The 17538-nt window shown below is 35.4% G+C and overlaps 1 protein-coding gene across 1 annotated transcript in view; it reads right to left on the bottom strand.

Moving 5' to 3' along the window:
• Positions 1 to 17538, bottom strand: part of C4H8orf34 (chromosome 4 C8orf34 homolog) — a 347083-nt gene that overhangs the window by 25672 nt on the left and 303873 nt on the right. The window contains 1 exon segment of the mRNA XM_081816087.1: positions 7671 to 7718. Coding sequence (XP_081672213.1) covers positions 7671 to 7718 — 48 coding nt within the window.

Here is a 17538-nt window from a genome sequence, read left to right as displayed (position 1 = left end):
CTAAACCTGTTGTGGTAATCATTTCATAATATATGTAAAACAAACCATCTTAAACTTATACAGTGATGTATGTCAATTACTTGTCAATAAAACTAGAAAAGATAAAAACAAAGCCAAAAACTTATACTGCTGTCATGAGAGATGGGCTTTGCAGTGAGAAGTCCTTGCCTGAGGGGTCAAGAGTCACAGGTTTTTTTTGTTTTGTTTTGTTTTACTATGGTTAATTTAGGGCATGTCACTTCTCCTCTTGGGATGGAATGGAGTGGGTGAACGTACTGGATAAGATGATCTCTAGTATATCACAAGTGGCAAATTCTAGGTCTAGATTCTTTAGACAGCCAGTAGAATGTGAGAGCCACTAGACGGGCTATTGCAGAGAAAGTTAGCCAAGAAAAAATATAGTCAATCTTGGAATACACACTTTACATATAAATCTGTTTATTTTTAGAATTTAACTTATTTTTTTCTCAGATTTATCAATTATTGGATTTGGTCTTGCAGGTCCATGACTAAAGAAACAGCATAAATGCAAAAAAAAAAAAAAGTCTTGGATGTAAAACTCCATAGCAGTATAGAGGACAGCAGAAATATAATTTCAAAAATTTTTGGGTAACAGAGAAGAAAATCGCCTTCCTGCAATCTACTAAAAATAGAACACGTGATCTCTGGTGTTTAAAAAAGAACTATGAAAAATAGCCTTTCTGGTTTTGTAAGTTAAAATCAAAATGGCTAAATTTTACTCATTTAAAACATAAAATTTTAAAGTAACCATGAAAAAATGCTTTTAATTAAAAAAGTATTTTGGTTATTTACTTTTTGGGCCCAAATACTAAAACCTGTTTTTATAAGAAAAGATATAGCTAATAAGTCACTGGTGTTACTTTTTCCCACAGTGGTTCAGAATACTAAGCAATCCTACTGACTGGTTTCCGGTTTTAATGGCTTTACTCCCTGAACAGATAATAAGCATTCAGTTATTCTTTTGTTTATTGCAAATTATGTAAAGTACAAATGGAATATTAGCTCAGTAAAACATGTAGTTTGGGAAGAACTTTAAAATGCTGAGTTGTTGGAATTGTAGAGATAGTACAAATATTACTGTTAATAGATCATTTAAATGCTTTATTTGGTTTTCCCTTAAATACAATTGGTAATATAATGCACCTGTTTGCTTCATCGATGCTGACAGGCAATACAATGTATGTTCATACTTGAGCCCATAATACTTTTTGATGGGGTCAAGAAGCTGAAATCTTGAACATTTTTAAAAACAAGAGCTAGGGGCACCTGGGTGGCTCAGTCGTTGGGCACCTGCCTTCAGCTCCGGTCATGGTCCCAGGGTCCTGGGATTGAGCCCTGCATCAGTCTCCCTCTCCCACTCCTCCTGCTTGTGTTCCCTCTCTCGCTGTGTCTCTCTCTTTCAAATAAATGAATAAAATCTTAAAAAATAAAAAAAAAAAGAGTCAACATGTTCAATAAGTTTGCCAACTTATTGAAAAATTTTTCTACAGGAATATTAAACTAAGTCTGAGCCTAGTACAAACTGTTTCATATGCCCAAGAGCAAGCTCTTGGGTTGCTTTTAGAAGAAATGCCACTCATCCTTTTTCTAAAACACTTTCACCGTAAGTATGTAAACATCCAGGGACTAGGAGTGGTGAGAAATAGTGACATGCATCACATGGAAAACAGTTGCTAGCCCTATATCAACATATCATTTTATCTGCCAACAGAATAAGTGCTTTATAAACTTCAGCAGTATTGTTATTCCACATGGATAGCCTATTTTTGGATTCTCTAAATGCAATCAATCAGTGATTTATGTCATCTGTGGTCATGGAAGTTCAGTTTGTTTAGAGAAAAAAAATCCTCCTCTGCTTAAACTTTCACCATTGGATACTTCAATTTGGAGGTAAAAGATATTCCTCTCCTTTTGGTTAAATATGAAAATAATGCACAAAACATCAGCTTCTATCTTTCAAAAAAGATTAATCACTTTCATTTTACTTCTATAACCATAGGATCCCTACAAAATAAAAATCCCTGAAGCATGTTGCATGTAAAGCAAAACAAAATTACCCTCCTCTTCAGATACATTTAATAGACTGCTTCTACTGACAAAGAATTAAGCCTCTATTTCCATTAAAATGAATTTCTCCATATATAACTTACACACTTAAATTAATACGGGCATACCTCAGTTTATCACGCTTCAGATACTGTATTTTTTTTGTTTTTTGTTTTTTTTTACAAATTGAAGGTTTGTAGCAGCCCTGCCTTTAGCACGTCTATCGATGCCATTTTCCCAACAGCCCTTGCTCACTTCATGTCTCTGTGTCACATTTTGTTAATTCTCTCAATATTTCAAACTTTTTCATGATTATTATATTTGTTATGGAGCTCCGTGGTCAGTGACTATGACTTGCTGAAAGCTCAGATGATGGTTAGCATTTTTTAGCAATAAAGTATTTTTAAATTAAAGTATATACATTTATTAGACATAATGCTATTGCACATTTAATAGACTACAATGTAGTATAAACATAATTTTTATATGCACCGTGAAACCAAAAAATTCATTGGCTCACTTTATTGCAATATTCACTTTATTGTAGTGGTCTGGAACCAAAGCCACAATATCTCTGAGGTATGGCTGTAAAGTTTGAAAATACCTTTTTGTATTTGTTAATGAAATTCCTTGTATTATCAGACCGAAATCCATAAATTTTTAGTAAATTATACTTCTACAGCCCAATTCTTTTGGGAATTGTAAAAGGGCAATTAAATCATAAGAAGAGGGAAGTAATAAGTTTAGGAAGCTGTAAGTTTGAATTAACAGGGTTTGGGAAAAGAAAAGAGAAAAAGCAATAACAAAGTCAGAAATAAATGGTAGATTGTGAAAAATATTACAAAATAAATGCAAGGTGCTAAAATAAATTTATCTGAGAAATTTGCTATACTATACTGCACAAGGGGATTACACTCCACTTTATGTCCTAATTCATTCCATTTGGTGACTTTTTCTCTCCAAGGAAATTGTGGGATAAAATTGTAAGACTTTGAAACGGATGAAAGATTATGGGTATAGACAATGAAAAACAATACATTTTTCTAGTATATCCTTCTCGTTACCTGATTCTGTGGAGGCTCTAGGTCTTTCATTGACTTTGAGCTGTTTAGTAACTATGTAATTCATAGACATTGATAGTAGTGCAAATGATTCCAGTCCATACATTGTATCCATTTGAATGTAACTGATTATTACCCTATGGATATTGGTCAGTTTTACCAATTTTTGCCTCTCTTTATAACTTCATTTCAGCATTCCTTATTTAAAGGAGGGTTCAAGGTTTCCCTTGAACTGGTTGTAATACTTTACTGGTTCCCTTACTAATTAGTGAGTTCAATAAATCTTTGATATATGTTCATTTTATATCTGTATAAGAGCCATGATTATAACTTTTTAAAACACTGTTATCCTTTAACATCATGTATTAGTTCTTGAGGAATGTCAAAGACAAAACAGGGTTTTCTTGACAAAGTTCCTTGTTTCCTGGTTTCTTAAGTGAATAAAACCATATAATTAAATAGTAATATCAATTTTTGAAAAGTAAATCCCTGTGCATGATAAAAAAGTTGACCATGTCTTATTTATTACAGGACGATGTCCTGCACTTTCTACAGAAGTAGAGTTGGGAGGAACTTCACGACAGTCGTGATCACACAAATAATACAACACAGGAGAAACAAGACGAGCCGAGACTGGCATGAGAAGTGGTTTGAAGAGATTTTGTTGCATAGAATCGATCCCTTTTCCCGTTCAGATGGTACAGCTGGCAAAACCCACCTCAACAGATTTGGAAAAGGCCTGCCCACTTAGCATGCTTTTCTTCCTGTCTGACACCCTTAGAGATTGCGAAGCTGCCTCTTGACACCTTGAGTTAGTTCACACTCCCGTGTATGTTGCCTCCAGCCTTCACCAGCTAACTTCCTCAAGTTTTGCGGAACTGCTCTAAATTGCTCTTTAGAAAGTTTCAAAAAATCATTAAGTTGAGTCTTTAGTTCTATATAGCTTCTCAACCATTGAAGTTGACGATACTTTTCTGATAAATACATATTTAAATTAATAAATTTCTCATGATGAGGGGATTTTTAGCCAGTGTGGTGTGCTGCTTTCTAATTATTCATCTGGAAAATGTGATATGTTAAATGGATTAGCTTCTCTACAAAAGGTGTGACAAGCAAGTTCTGGAGGTACTTGATTTTGAGAAGTTCCTTCAAATTATATGTGTTTTTTTGAATAAATGTTAGTATTATTTCAAAACTGAAATCTCTGCAATATGAAATTATAATGCCTACCTGAGTTATCAAATGTCTTTCAAGTGAAGAACACATACTTTCTTTTAAAAAATTTAACTGTAGGGGCACCTGGGTGGCTCAGATGGCTAAGCGTCTGCCTTCAGCTCAGGTCATGATCCCAGGGTCCTGGGATCGAGCCCCACATCAGGCTCCCTGCCCAGCGGGGAGCCCACTTCTCCCTCTACCTCTGCTGCTCCCCCTGCTTGTGCTCTCTCCTGTCAAATAAATAAAATCTTTAAAAAAATAAAAATAAAAAAATAAAAAATTTAACTCTAAGAATGATTTTGAAGATTAGTAAAAGTAGACTATTATAAAATATCTCATCTTTTATTTGGTCAAAAATACAAATCCTATTCTGGGGCGCCTGGGTGGCTCAATCAGTTAAGTGTCTGCCTTCGGCTCAGGTCATGATCCCAGGATCCCGGGATCAAGCCCCGCATTGGGCTCGCTGCTTAGCAGGGAGTCTGCTTCTCCCTTTGCCCCTCACCCCACTCGTGCTCTCTCTCACTCTCTCTCTCAAATAAATAAATAAAATCTTTTAAAAAAATACAAATCCTATTCTAGAAAAATAATACATTAAAAACCAGAAAATATAGAATGAAAATTCCATTTTAGCTTTTGTAGAGGAGACTCTGTTGTCTCTAGTTTCAATTTAGGTCTAAACAATATTGTCTAATGTCATGTGGTTATAATTCTGTCTAATTATAAGACTGAATTAAAAAAAATCCAGACTTTGATCTGCAAAGAGTTGCCCAAACTTTAACAAGAAATGTTAAATATATTAAAAATGTAAACACTATGGTTTATTTGAGTTTTAGTGTATACTAAATAAAAGCAAATGTTTGCTAGCACAGTTTGAACTTCAATGCTTCTAACATTTATAAATATTATTCCTTATTGTTTGCTGATTTAACTAACATGCAGAAAGAGAGCAAAAGTGAAATAAAAGCACAAGTGGGGAAAAAAAGCAACTATCATTTTATGGCTCACACTCTCAACATGTTCTCAGTGGAGAAGAATTTGAGTATATATTTCCTAAAGACCAAATGGATTAATGTCTACAAAAAGAATCCAACTAGTAATGAGTTAATAGTTCACTAATTAAGGTCATTTTTATAGTTTTATTGTAAAGAATGATCATTTGTTGGTTTAAAAAAAGAGCTAAAATCTAAACATCAAGCAATATTAGATAAAAACCCTATGTGATACTGAACCCCCCAAAAATGTTTATGGGCAGTTCACACATACTTGTAATTTTAAACTGAAAGTCAGTGATGAATCTCACAAGCTAGAGAGATTTTATACCCCTAATCAACCAAAACTTTTGTTCTTGAGAGTAAATGAATAAATAAAACTCAAATTTATTAACAGAATTTTCCTCTTTACCTGTATTATAAAAATTGGGGGGTTTTTCATGATATATGTAGTTACTCTCTAGAAATAACATTGAAAGAACACTTCAGGGCAGTGCTTCTCGAACTTCAGGGTACTTTGAATTACACAGGCATCTTGTTAGAATACAGATTTTGTTTCTCTGGATCTGGTGTGATTTTGCATTTCTTCCAAGCCCCTAGGTGTTGTCCCTGTTGCTTATCAGAGGACCACATTGAGGAGCAACGCCCTGCCAGAACCTCGAATGCAAAGGCACAAATTCTCACCCCTGTTCTCACATTAAGCATTCACAATTGTGTAAAACATGTATGTTTAGATTGCACATTCATAATAACGGAGAAAATAAGGATTTTTTTCCTGGATAAGAACTACAAATTTAAAATAAGATTTATTTTAAAAGTTCCGGGGTGCCTGGGTGGCTCAGTTGGTTAAGGGTCTGCCTTCTGCTCAGGTCATGATCCCAGGGTCCTGAGTTCGAGCCCTGCATCTGGCTCCCTGCAGAGGAATGCTGAGCCAAGCGCGTCAGCGACCACAGAATCCTAAAGAGAAATTCTGCTGGCGTACACATTGAAAACAGTGTATTGCTTTAATGTATCCTACTCAATCTCTGCATCAAATTCATTAAATTGAAATTTAAAGTTGGTGCTCTAACCCTCCAATTTTTTTACACCATATATTTTGATTTTTCTAACCTGAACCCAGACAATCCACCTGGTTATTTCCTTTCGTTATCTCTTCTCCATGTGCCTTTGGCAAAACTTCAACCACCTCCAAACATGCAAACTGAAGATGTTTGAGACTTAAAGGGGTGCTAGGCACTCTGATTTTCCTTTCTAGGTGGTATCTGGAAGCAAGTGTGAGTTTAAGTATGGGTACCCCGTTCTGAATAAATTTTCAGTGGCACATTCAGTAGGCCACTCAAACTGGGTTTTGTTTTTGTTTTTTAAAGATTTTATTTATTTGTTTGACAGAGAGAGACACAGCTAGAGAGGGAACACAAGCAGGGGGAGTGGAAGAGGGAGAAGCAGGCTTCCCGCCGAGCAGGGAGCCCGATGCGGGGCTCGATCCCAGGACCCTGGGGTCATGACCTGAGCCGAAGGCAGATGCTGAATGACTGAGCCACCCAGGCACCCCTCAAACTGGGTTTTGAATGGATGCATGCATGCAAGAAGGAAATATTTAGAGAACGAGATTCTATCTTTCTGAGGAGCAATATTCAAACCAAATATCTGGTACTTCCATGACATCATCACCAAACTATTTCCCAGCTCCCTTCACCTACAACAGATTCAGATAGCTAATTTAGTGACCACTGTGGTTTGGCTTCAGATCAAGTCTTATGGATTCTATCCACAGATTTATCTGCGAGTTCCCAAATACCATTTGCAGACAGTCCAAAGACACATCCTGTGACACAGAGCACCCTTGAATATCTCCAAAATAAATCCAGACGTCTAAACGGTTTTCCAACAAAAATCTACCATATATTTTATTTGTCAAGACAGCACTTTGCTTAATGGCCTGCACAAGTAATGTCCTTGATGAGCATTTATCACATGAATGAAAGCCAATTTGGGACAGATTGTTCTTTCCATAAGAGCAATGATCATGTCTTATTATTTTGTGCACATGTTTCTCATTTATTGGGATATCAACAAATGTTTGTGAGTGAAAATAAATAGCCCTAGGTTTGTGCAATTTCGCCTTCATTTTCAGGATGACTGAGTTGTTATAAGGTATGCCTCTATCAACGAGGAACAAAAACCATTTTGATAACATATTATTTATTATCTTGTTTTTGTGGGCATAACCAGTGAATGGGTATAGACTGGAAACCCTACAGTGGATGGTGAAAGCCCAAGTGAATATTCATCCTATATCTGATTTCAGACTATGTTACAAGGCTACCTTAAAACTCACTTCTTCCATGTAGTTTTTCAGTGACTGTCCTCCACTGGAGGCTTCTCCCTAGAGGCAAAGAGGAAGAGAAGTTGAAAAAGTCAGAGGAAGGAGAAAGAAAGAACGATGGAAGATGAATCATGGAGAGTAGTGAAACCTGGGAACAACACCAAATCCTTACTGTTCTCCCACCATCACAGTTGATATTTATGGGATGGTCAGTTTGGCAACTTTCTCCTCTGAAGAAAATAATTTTTTTAAGGCAACAATATTTCTCTTAAGTGGATTTTAAGTCACATAAACGAATAACTACTTAGAATAGTTAACTAAGGGGCTCCTGGGTGGCTCAGACAGTTAAGCATCACCTTCAGCTCAGGTCATGACCCCAGGGTCCTGGGATCAAGCCCCACATCAGGCTCCCTGCTGAGCAGGGAGCCTACTTCTCACTCTCCCTCTGCCTGCTGCTTCCCCTGCTTGGACACTCTTTCTCTGTCAAAAATAAATAAAATATTTCAAAAAAATTTTTAAAAAAAGAATAGTTAACTAAATCTTAGGACAGAATGCTAAAGGAGATGCATAAAATTTTCTGTTACTAGGTTTATAAATATGTTCTTAAAGTTAAATTAAGAAAAAAGTCACTCATTCTGTATTCTATAAATCTGTATAAAGATCTAACATATGGACTTAAAAATATTTTATGGGGAGAGTACAGATCATTAGCCTGTCCTTTTCCCAATGTTTATATGAAGTCTTTCTCACCTCGCTTGTACGTTATTAGTAAATTCTCCATTATTTGTGTTTTTCACTAGACTTTCACTGTGCACTAGTAATCATTGAGATTTAATTCATAGAAATTTAATATGAAATTAAACATATATCCCAAACTCATCTAAACATTGGTGGTCAAAATTGTCAAACAACTCGTTAGTTTGAATAAGTTATATTTTTATACTATGTGGTCAGAGACATTTGGAAATTCTGAGATACCATGAAATGATAAATTCTAGGAGAACATGTGTGTTTAAAAGATAACTAAATAAGTGTGAATAAAGCTTACATTTGTTCCTAATTTTTCAAGGACATTCCTTTTTTACATTTCAAAAACCCTCCATATATTATCTCATTTGATTGGTTTTTCACTACAACTTGAAGGCAAGACATCCTCAAACCAATCTGATATATAAAGACCTTAAATCCAGAGGGGCTTAGGGAAGTGCTTAACTTCAAGTGGCTAGGTATAGGCAAAGCTCCCCTGGGACTGGATTCAACTCTGACATTCCTCTATCTCACTAAAATGAAAAGTTTAAAACATTAAAAAAAATTAAATGTACTTTATTTTTTAAAAATTGTGATGTATACTCCAAAGCACTTTGAGAGGGTTGATAAAAAAGCATGCTCACTTCAAACCAAAAATTAAGCCAGAAATAAAGTGCTGGTTTCCCTAAATGCTTAGAAATCACAGATATAAAATATTTTTTTCCAAATTATGGTTTCCACTGGTGAAAAATTCGTATGCTATAGTTTAAATATTTCCAAATGCTTCCAAGCTTGTGGGCTTTTCAGTAGATAAGACAGTCAAAGAGACAGGACAGTTATATTTACTTAAACTAAAATATAAACTATTAGGAAAAATCAAATCCATATAAAACTTCCAAACTGGGAGGAATTTAACTCAAAGCATATGGAGAAAGCTGGAAATTTTCTTCAGATAAACTGCTTTTTCTAGTTGAACTTGCTATACTATCTCCCTTGATTTGGACAATTAGTCTAGAAAGAATGCTGTGGGCTCTTCTGGTTTGGCTCTTCCCTGTGACAGAACCAGTCTTTTGTGTACTAATGGCCTCCCTTGCCCCCCACTTCACGTGAGTTGCTAGGGGTTAGAAGACAAGGTGGCAAATGGCTCGCTGGTATGGATCTGCTTTCTGGAGGGGCCAGCGTCGGAGGCCTGCCTGGCTGACTTCTGAACATCTGAGGGCTCACAGTGGGGTCCTGCAGAGCAGCCCCTGGGTACTCACTGAAGAGGGCTATTTGTTTCCTTGGACCTAGAGTGCAAGGGTTTTCCCAATTTGTCTGGACACTTACAGTCTTATGCTAAGACCTGGTAATGACTGAGGGTTTTCTTGATGGTCAGATATAACCAAAGCACTGTGTACACTATATGGCTTCTTGACAGGCTTGCTTCTTCCCAGCTACTTTTTTTATGGCTTCTTGCCAGCTACTTTTCAATATCTGCACCACAGAAAAGGAGAAACTCACACAACACCATTTGTTTCAAAGGCCATATAGACTGAAGTTGGGCTCTAACTGCCATTCAGAAATCAATGACCTGGGTGGCACTGATGAATGAGGAGCATGAAGTAAAAACAATCTGGGAGGAAAATACAGAGGAACAAACACTTTGCAGAGAGGATTACAAATTTGGCACAGGGCCAAGTGCACAAAACAAAGAACAAGATGCGGGATCTCTAATTCTTAGGGTGGGAGTAGATGGCTCCTATCAAGAGGCTCCATTCAATATGTCGTCGCAGGTTCCCCATTTCCAAGGCGGGACTGCTGAAATGCTGATGCTGACCTTCGCTCCTTCCCCTGCTGGGGGCGCTAATGAAATAAAATCCCTTTCAAAGTACACAGTTGTCAATTTACGTCATCCTAGTCTAAATTTTAAAGAACTGGCATATTAAGTATCAAGTCATTCAACAACATAATATTTTGATAATCATCCGGAAGTAAATCAAAATCATCCAAATGCAAAAACTCAGAGAGAGAAAATAAAGAAAACTGATACGATTACGGCTTACCATTTGGCATGGGATTACGGCTGTTAGAGAAGAAGACTCTTGTCTCTCCCCTAGTTATTTTCCATTTAAGAAAATACTCTTAGTGAGACAGAATATACTAGAGACAGAGCTTGGACTAGGCCCACATTCTCCTGAAATCCAATACCATTTTTCATGATCCCATGCTTCTCTTACTTAAATCAGTATTTTCTATTTCACCTCTTACAAATCCTTAGATAAAATGCATATAGACTTGCACTTTCACATAGAATATATTTATTTGCAAACATTTTATGTCTGAGGGCTCTGGTATGAATTTCTTCCAGAGAAAGTTTTATGAGAACCCTACTTTCACCAGAATGCTCTTTCTTCCCACCTTTTCAAATGAAATTAAACAATAATCCTAACACAGCACCCTCTTAAGAATATGTAGGAGAAAGGGAGTTTGATAGGAATGGCCAAGGCATGTCTAAACCCCAGGGACTCATAAACTTCACCCATTATTTATTCCACAAGTATGTATTAAGCACCTATTGCATTCCACATACTACACTAGGTGTGGGGACAAAGAGGTGAACAAGAACTCATCCCTACCATAAAAAGTTTACCTTAAGAAGACAGATACACAAGTTATTCGAATGTAGAGCAAATATTACTTGACATAGGTGAGCCCAAGGTGCTATTGGGGAAAGGGCACCTGGCCTTTCATTTATTTAATAAGGTTGTATTGAGAACTCTCATGTGCTAGAAGTTTTTGTAGCCACTGCATACATGTGATCAAAAGGACAAAGTAGAGGAATTTAGGAATTTCCAAGAGGAAATTATTTTTAATCCTAGTCTTAAAGGCTTAGTCAATTAGCCAGATGAAGGAGCTGAATAAAGAGGAGAACTCTTATGAGGAAGGAAGTATTGTGCAGGGGCCCAGACACAATATAACAAATACATGAAACCACAAGTATTATAATGAAGAGCACTAGTTAGACTATGCACAGAAATATACTCTATTTTTAGATATAGAGGTATTAATATCATACATCATTTCCTAATTTTATGCTATAATTTCCTATAATACAGCTGCTAATATGATGGTCATATGTTGTGTTTTCTCATTGCATTATTACACAGGATTACTGAATTTGTGGCAGGTGTTATAGAAATTGAAGTTCAGCTTTGCAAACTCCAGCAAATTCTACAGGCAGCAATTACCACTGATGTCCAAGAAAATAGGCAGTGATCTATTTCCAATTAGTAAAAAGCTGGGTGCAGTAGTTTGTAATTCAGAAATTTTTGGAAAGCTCAAAAGTCTTTCAAATCACTGATGGAGTCCATAAGTTAATAGTTACACTTGTCTTCAGACTCATATATTAACAAGTGCTGTTTCTAGTTGGCCCTGATGTCTTTCATGTTAAGTTAATTTTTTTTTCTGAAAATTTGCCCGCAATCTTATGAATAAATGTTGCACTAGATACCTCTTTCTCTGAAGATAACACCTTTATCCAATAGAGGGGATACCGGACTGCTCTAGCATTGTTAAGAGCTAAAAGATAGTGACATTTTAAGATAAGATGTTACGATTCACTCTGTCTTTAAGTTCCACTGATACTGCAGCTTATGTCTGTACTTGAAATCAGCAGTCTAAGGCATGACCAGAAGCCAAATTTGTCCCCTCAGAAGGGACAAATAATACTCAATCCCTAAGCACCTATCTAACTGTTAAACTAAAATGAAAACAATTTACATTTTTCTTCCGTTTTTTTTTATGTTAAACTAAATAAGTCCCTTATGGTAATGTCTTTGCCTTAGAGACTTACCTTAAAAAAAAATGGAAAAAGGCAGGAGCGATTATGGGATTAATGATTGTCACTAATAATGTTAAATTTTAAATGATTTAAGGCATTTTAGTGTTCCTTCTTATTTTCTGAAAAGTAACCATGCAGTTGCAAAAATGGGGAAAAAAAAACCATTTTATTCTTTTCTTTCTTTTAATCTCATGTAAAACAAAAAAAAAAGAGGGGGAAATGCAAAGCCAGTAATGAAAGGCTCCCTGTTTGGGAGAGTGGTAACTTATCAGTGGATGCTGGACAGGGGAAGGGACAGGATGAGAGGGTGCAGCTAGTGTTAATGATATTTAATTGCACTGACTTGTAGAACAGATAGAGATATATATTACTGGTCAGTTGATTTTAGAAAAATCCATTTGACCTTGAACTATTATTGTACTGTTCATGTGTGTCTTCTCTGATACACTGATGAATTTATCATATCAATGATTAATACTGTTTAAGTATTATCATACGCAGAAAGTAGTATTCATCCATTCTTTCTAAAACGGTGTAGGGGCACCTGGGTGGCTCAGTCAGTTAAGCGGATGATTGAGCCCCATGTCCCTGACATGACTGCGCACTCAGTGGGGAGTCTGCTTGTCCCTCTCTTTCTTCCTCTGCCCCTCCCCTCACTTGTGCACACACACTCTCTCTCTCTCTCAAATAAATAAAATCTTTTAAAAAAATAAAAATAAAATGGTTTAATGTGCCAACAGAGCAAACTATCAACCATAAGATCTTGGACAGTCAACTTTTCTTCTGAAGCAGAGTTTCTACATATATAAAGCGTAGACAACAGAACCACAGGGTTGTGTTTCATATGACATAGTGATTGTGTAAGAGTATGGGAAATTTCCACTGTAAAGTGCAGTGTTATTATTTTGCAAATGCCTGTATCTCCATTGATCCCTCACCTATTGGTTTTCCCACTTCCTGCCCTGGCCCCATTACTCAAATTTCTATGTGTTCCTTTGATACTAAGACAGCTTTATCAAAACACCTATTACATTCTATTATAATCACTGGTTACTTGCTCAATCTTTCCTGTTTAAGTTCTTGGAGAGCAAAAATGGTTTTTATTAATTTTTGCTTCCTATGTCCTGGCACAGGGCCTGGCAAAATGTTTGAAGAATGAATGAATAAATAAACAATCTGTAGATCCTATGTGCTCTGGAGCTACACAGAGCCTATAGAATTCAAAATTTATAAATACTGGGATAAAAGAAGTAAGTCACTTTTAAAAACAATGAGGAAATTATTATTGAAAGCTTGTTCAGCCAACCCACTTCTGAAGGGATACCTGGGTGGCTCAGTTGGTTAGGTGTCTGCCTTCAGCTCAGGTCATGATCCCAGGGTCCTGGGATCAAGTCCCACATCAGGCTCCTTGCTCAGTGGGGAGACTGCTTCTCCCTCTGCCTGCCGCTCCCCCTGCTTGTGTGCTCTCTCTCTCTTTCTCTCTGACAAATAAATAAATAAAATCTTTAAAAAAAAAAAACCCACTGAAGCTGCTGATCAATTAAGATTTGTAAGTAGTTACTGAATAGAATTTTTTACCTTGAAATATGAAAAATATGTATTAATAAGTGTATTTTTATTATTTTTTTGGTAATTGAGTGCTATGGATGATTATTTTCATAACCTGAAAAATGGAAATGTTCAAAATTGACTTTTTAAAAATATAATGAGATACAGAATTAAGGAAAAACATGTTTTTATTTATTTATTTTTTAATTGTATTTTATTATATTATGTTAATCACCATACATTACATCATTAGTTTTTGATGTAGTGTTCCATGATTCATTGTTTGCGTATAACACCCAGTGCTCCATGCAGAACGTTCCCTCTTTAATACCCATCACCGGGCTAACCCATCCCCCCACCCCCTCCCCTCTAGAACCCTCAGTTTGTTTCTCAGAGTCCATGTTTTTTTTTAAAAACTTTGAGAAATAAAGGCTAAAACGGAAGAGACACAAGATGAAACAAAAACAACAGATAATGCCTTAAGAGAACCAGAAGGTAAAAAGAAAGGGAAATTTTTTAATCAAAAAGAAAGGGATTTTTAAAACAGGATTTTAGGGAAAGTGATAAATACTGAAGATAGATAAAAGGTGAAATAAAGTTGACTCTTAAATGATGCAGGGGTTAAGGGTGCTAACCCCTACTCCCCCCCACCTCCATGCCAGTCAAAAATACATGTATAACTTTTGTCTCACCCATAACTTAACTACTAATAGTCTACTGTTGACCAGAAGCCTTGCCCATAATATAAACAGCCAATTAACACATATTTTATATGTGATATGTATTATGAGCTGTAGTCTTACAATCAAGTAAGCTCGAGAAAAGAAAGTGTTACTAAGAAAATGGTAAGGAAGAGAAAATACACTTACAGCACTGTATTGTATTTATGGGGAAAAAAAATCCCTATAGAAGTGGCTCTACACAGTTCAAACCCATGTTGTCCAAGGGTCAACTGTCTATGGATAATAGAAGACCCTAAAGAAGAAAACAAAAGCAAGGGAACAGAATAGATGCAAAAAATTGTAATTCCAGAAAACTTTCCTGAAATAATAATAAAAAATTACATACTGAACTGCATATCTGACAATAGTTAGCCAGACAGTCTGACTACCTAAAGATAAATTCTAGCAAATTTATTGTATTTTAAAGAAAAAGAAAAAAAGTCCTTTGAGCATTTAGAAAAACAGATCACATGACTTATAAGGGGAATTTAGATTATCATTAGATTTTAACAGCGATTTATGCCAGTAGAAAAATGAAGTATTGTATTTAAGATACTGAAGGAAAGAAAATGTGAGCCCAGTAATCTGGTAGAGAATGAGCTTCAAAACACCAAAATGCCTACACGTAAGAATGGATGGTGAGAATTAGCTACAGAGTTACCTGTCCTGAGGCCACATGAAAGGGGAGAATATATTACGTATTAAGTATATACTCTGACAATGTGGATTTTGTACAACTATTAAAAATTTGGGAGAGAATAGAGAAAGCATGTGCATTTTTGTTTGTTTTCAGTATTCATATTGGTAGATGGATTGGTATTTTTATCCTGAGACTGCTGGGTGTAATGTTTTAAAACAAATAAGTTATTATGGAATATTTTAATTCTAATATCACTTTTATCAATGAAGACCAAAATTGTGGGTATGGAAAAAGAAGAGATAAAGATATAATAACAAAAGGTTAAATTAAAGTCTTGGTATTCTCTAATCTGAATTCAAAGTGTCAATATGAACTAACTGTACACTCAGAGCAGCTAGAAATAATGACGAACCCTGTAGCAATGAGCATCCTTAGTGTCCAGACTATGATCTGGAAATACCGTTTCTCAGTAAAAGAAGGGCTTTTTCAAAAAATATTGTCTTATTCCTTGTTTGGGGCAAGATATGTAAAACATAAACGTGGAACATCTTGTGCTACCCAATACCAAGGAAGCTGCCAGAGACTACCAGGGGCATAACAAAATGACCCAAAAATAAATGTGAAGAAGCTCTCAAGAGCCAATGATGGAACAATTTGAGCTTTGGAAATGACAGTAATTTCCATGGGTTAAAACATGTCAAATAAGTTTAAAGAAAGAATTGGTTATCTTCCGAAGATAATAGGAAACATATTCATTATCTTAGAGAACTAGTAAAGAAGAGAAATCAAGCATGTATCCCGTGTTTCTTATGGGAACTGTATTACTGGCTAATCAAATGGTCATGAGGGAAAGGCTCTCTTAACAAAAGTATTCTAACAAATAAGCACAAAAGAAATCATTAAAGTAAAATATCACCACTTTGCAACTATCAATGAATTAACAGATTTTGTCATGAAGCATCAATGGCTGTTAAGATGATAACATGAGAAACAGCCAGATATTACATGTCTCCTCTAGTTATGCCAAAGAGGAGCTTTATCCAGTTTCTGGATAATTTGCAGGAAAATACAGAGGACTGAAGAACATGTTGAATTGTACCAGGATTAGGATTTAGTAAAATTCAGATTGCAGAAAACCACAGATCAAATGGCCAGGGTTCTTCTAACAGATGAACTCTAAGAAAATGCTAAAAATGGTGGAGGAACCTATAGGTTAAAAGAGACTTAAAGACATACCTGATTTTAAAAATTTGGCAAAGTTGATAATAATGTCAATAGATGCATCTTTGAGTGATAAAGCTACTTTTAAAATGAAAGGAACTGATGATTATAAAAGTTAGAATAGCTGTTATTTGTGGGGAGAAACAGAGGTTGTGACCAGGACAGGGCACAGTAGAGGGACTTCTCAGTTGTCTAGCAAAATTCTATTTCTTAATGTGGGTAGTGTTGTCATTATAATAAGTCATGAAGCCATACGTTTGATTTGGGTGATTCTGTATATTTGTATTTTATTTTGTAACAAAAAGCTATTTAAAATTAAAGAGTAGCCATTTTTAATATTAAACTATAAAGTTACAGGCATAATTGTTAGGTACAAGGGAAATTTAAAAAATTAGAGTGAAATGTTACAATGCTCTATTTACTGTTGGCTACAAATCCATGGTCACATATCTAATCTCTCATTGCTCCAAATCTTTTGGTGTATGTAACGAAGTAATTATTGGTTATATATCTAGACAAGTAGTTAAAGAACACTCTTAATGTTCTGATTCAATCTTAAGCTAATCTAATTATAACACTGACCTCATAAAAATCAGTTGGCAATTTTGATTTTTACCATTTGAAATAATTATGCCTTTAAATTCTCTTCCATTAAGCTTTTAAAAAAATCAATAGATGTCACTTTGGAATCTGTAAAGTACCTGTATAAATTCTCCAAGGTCAGTGAAATATGAATGTCAGCATCATAATTTAAACCAAACATACAATGTATTCTTTTGAAATTAAATTAACTTGTGTCTTTGCAAAATGGCTAAATGACTAAGGTGACCAACTTCCTGAACTGTGACTCAAATGGGAGCATGCAGGAAAACTGATATCCAATGCTCATGAAATACCAGGACTTTTATGTCTCTACTGTTCTCAGCCCATGTTTCCTTAATTAAAAAAATGATTGATTTTTTAGATAAGTAACAATACTAGGCATTTCTCTACATTGAAAGAAACATATTTCTCTAACAGATCATGGACACAAATAATTTTATGTTTCGTTCAACATTATCTCTGATTTTTTAATTTAACAACAAAAAGATCAGTTTCATATTTCAGACACCCTTGCATTATTTAATAGACATCAAAGGGCTATGGAATAATTTAAACTTAGTAAGAAAAAGTCTTTTTCAC

Source organism: Leptonychotes weddellii, chromosome 4, assembly GCF_054177405.1.
Source record: "Leptonychotes weddellii isolate Sample4059 chromosome 4, ASM5417740v2, whole genome shotgun sequence".
NCBI lineage: Eukaryota > Metazoa > Chordata > Mammalia > Carnivora > Phocidae > Leptonychotes > Leptonychotes weddellii.
This window is presented reverse-complemented; position numbering and strand designations above follow the sequence as displayed.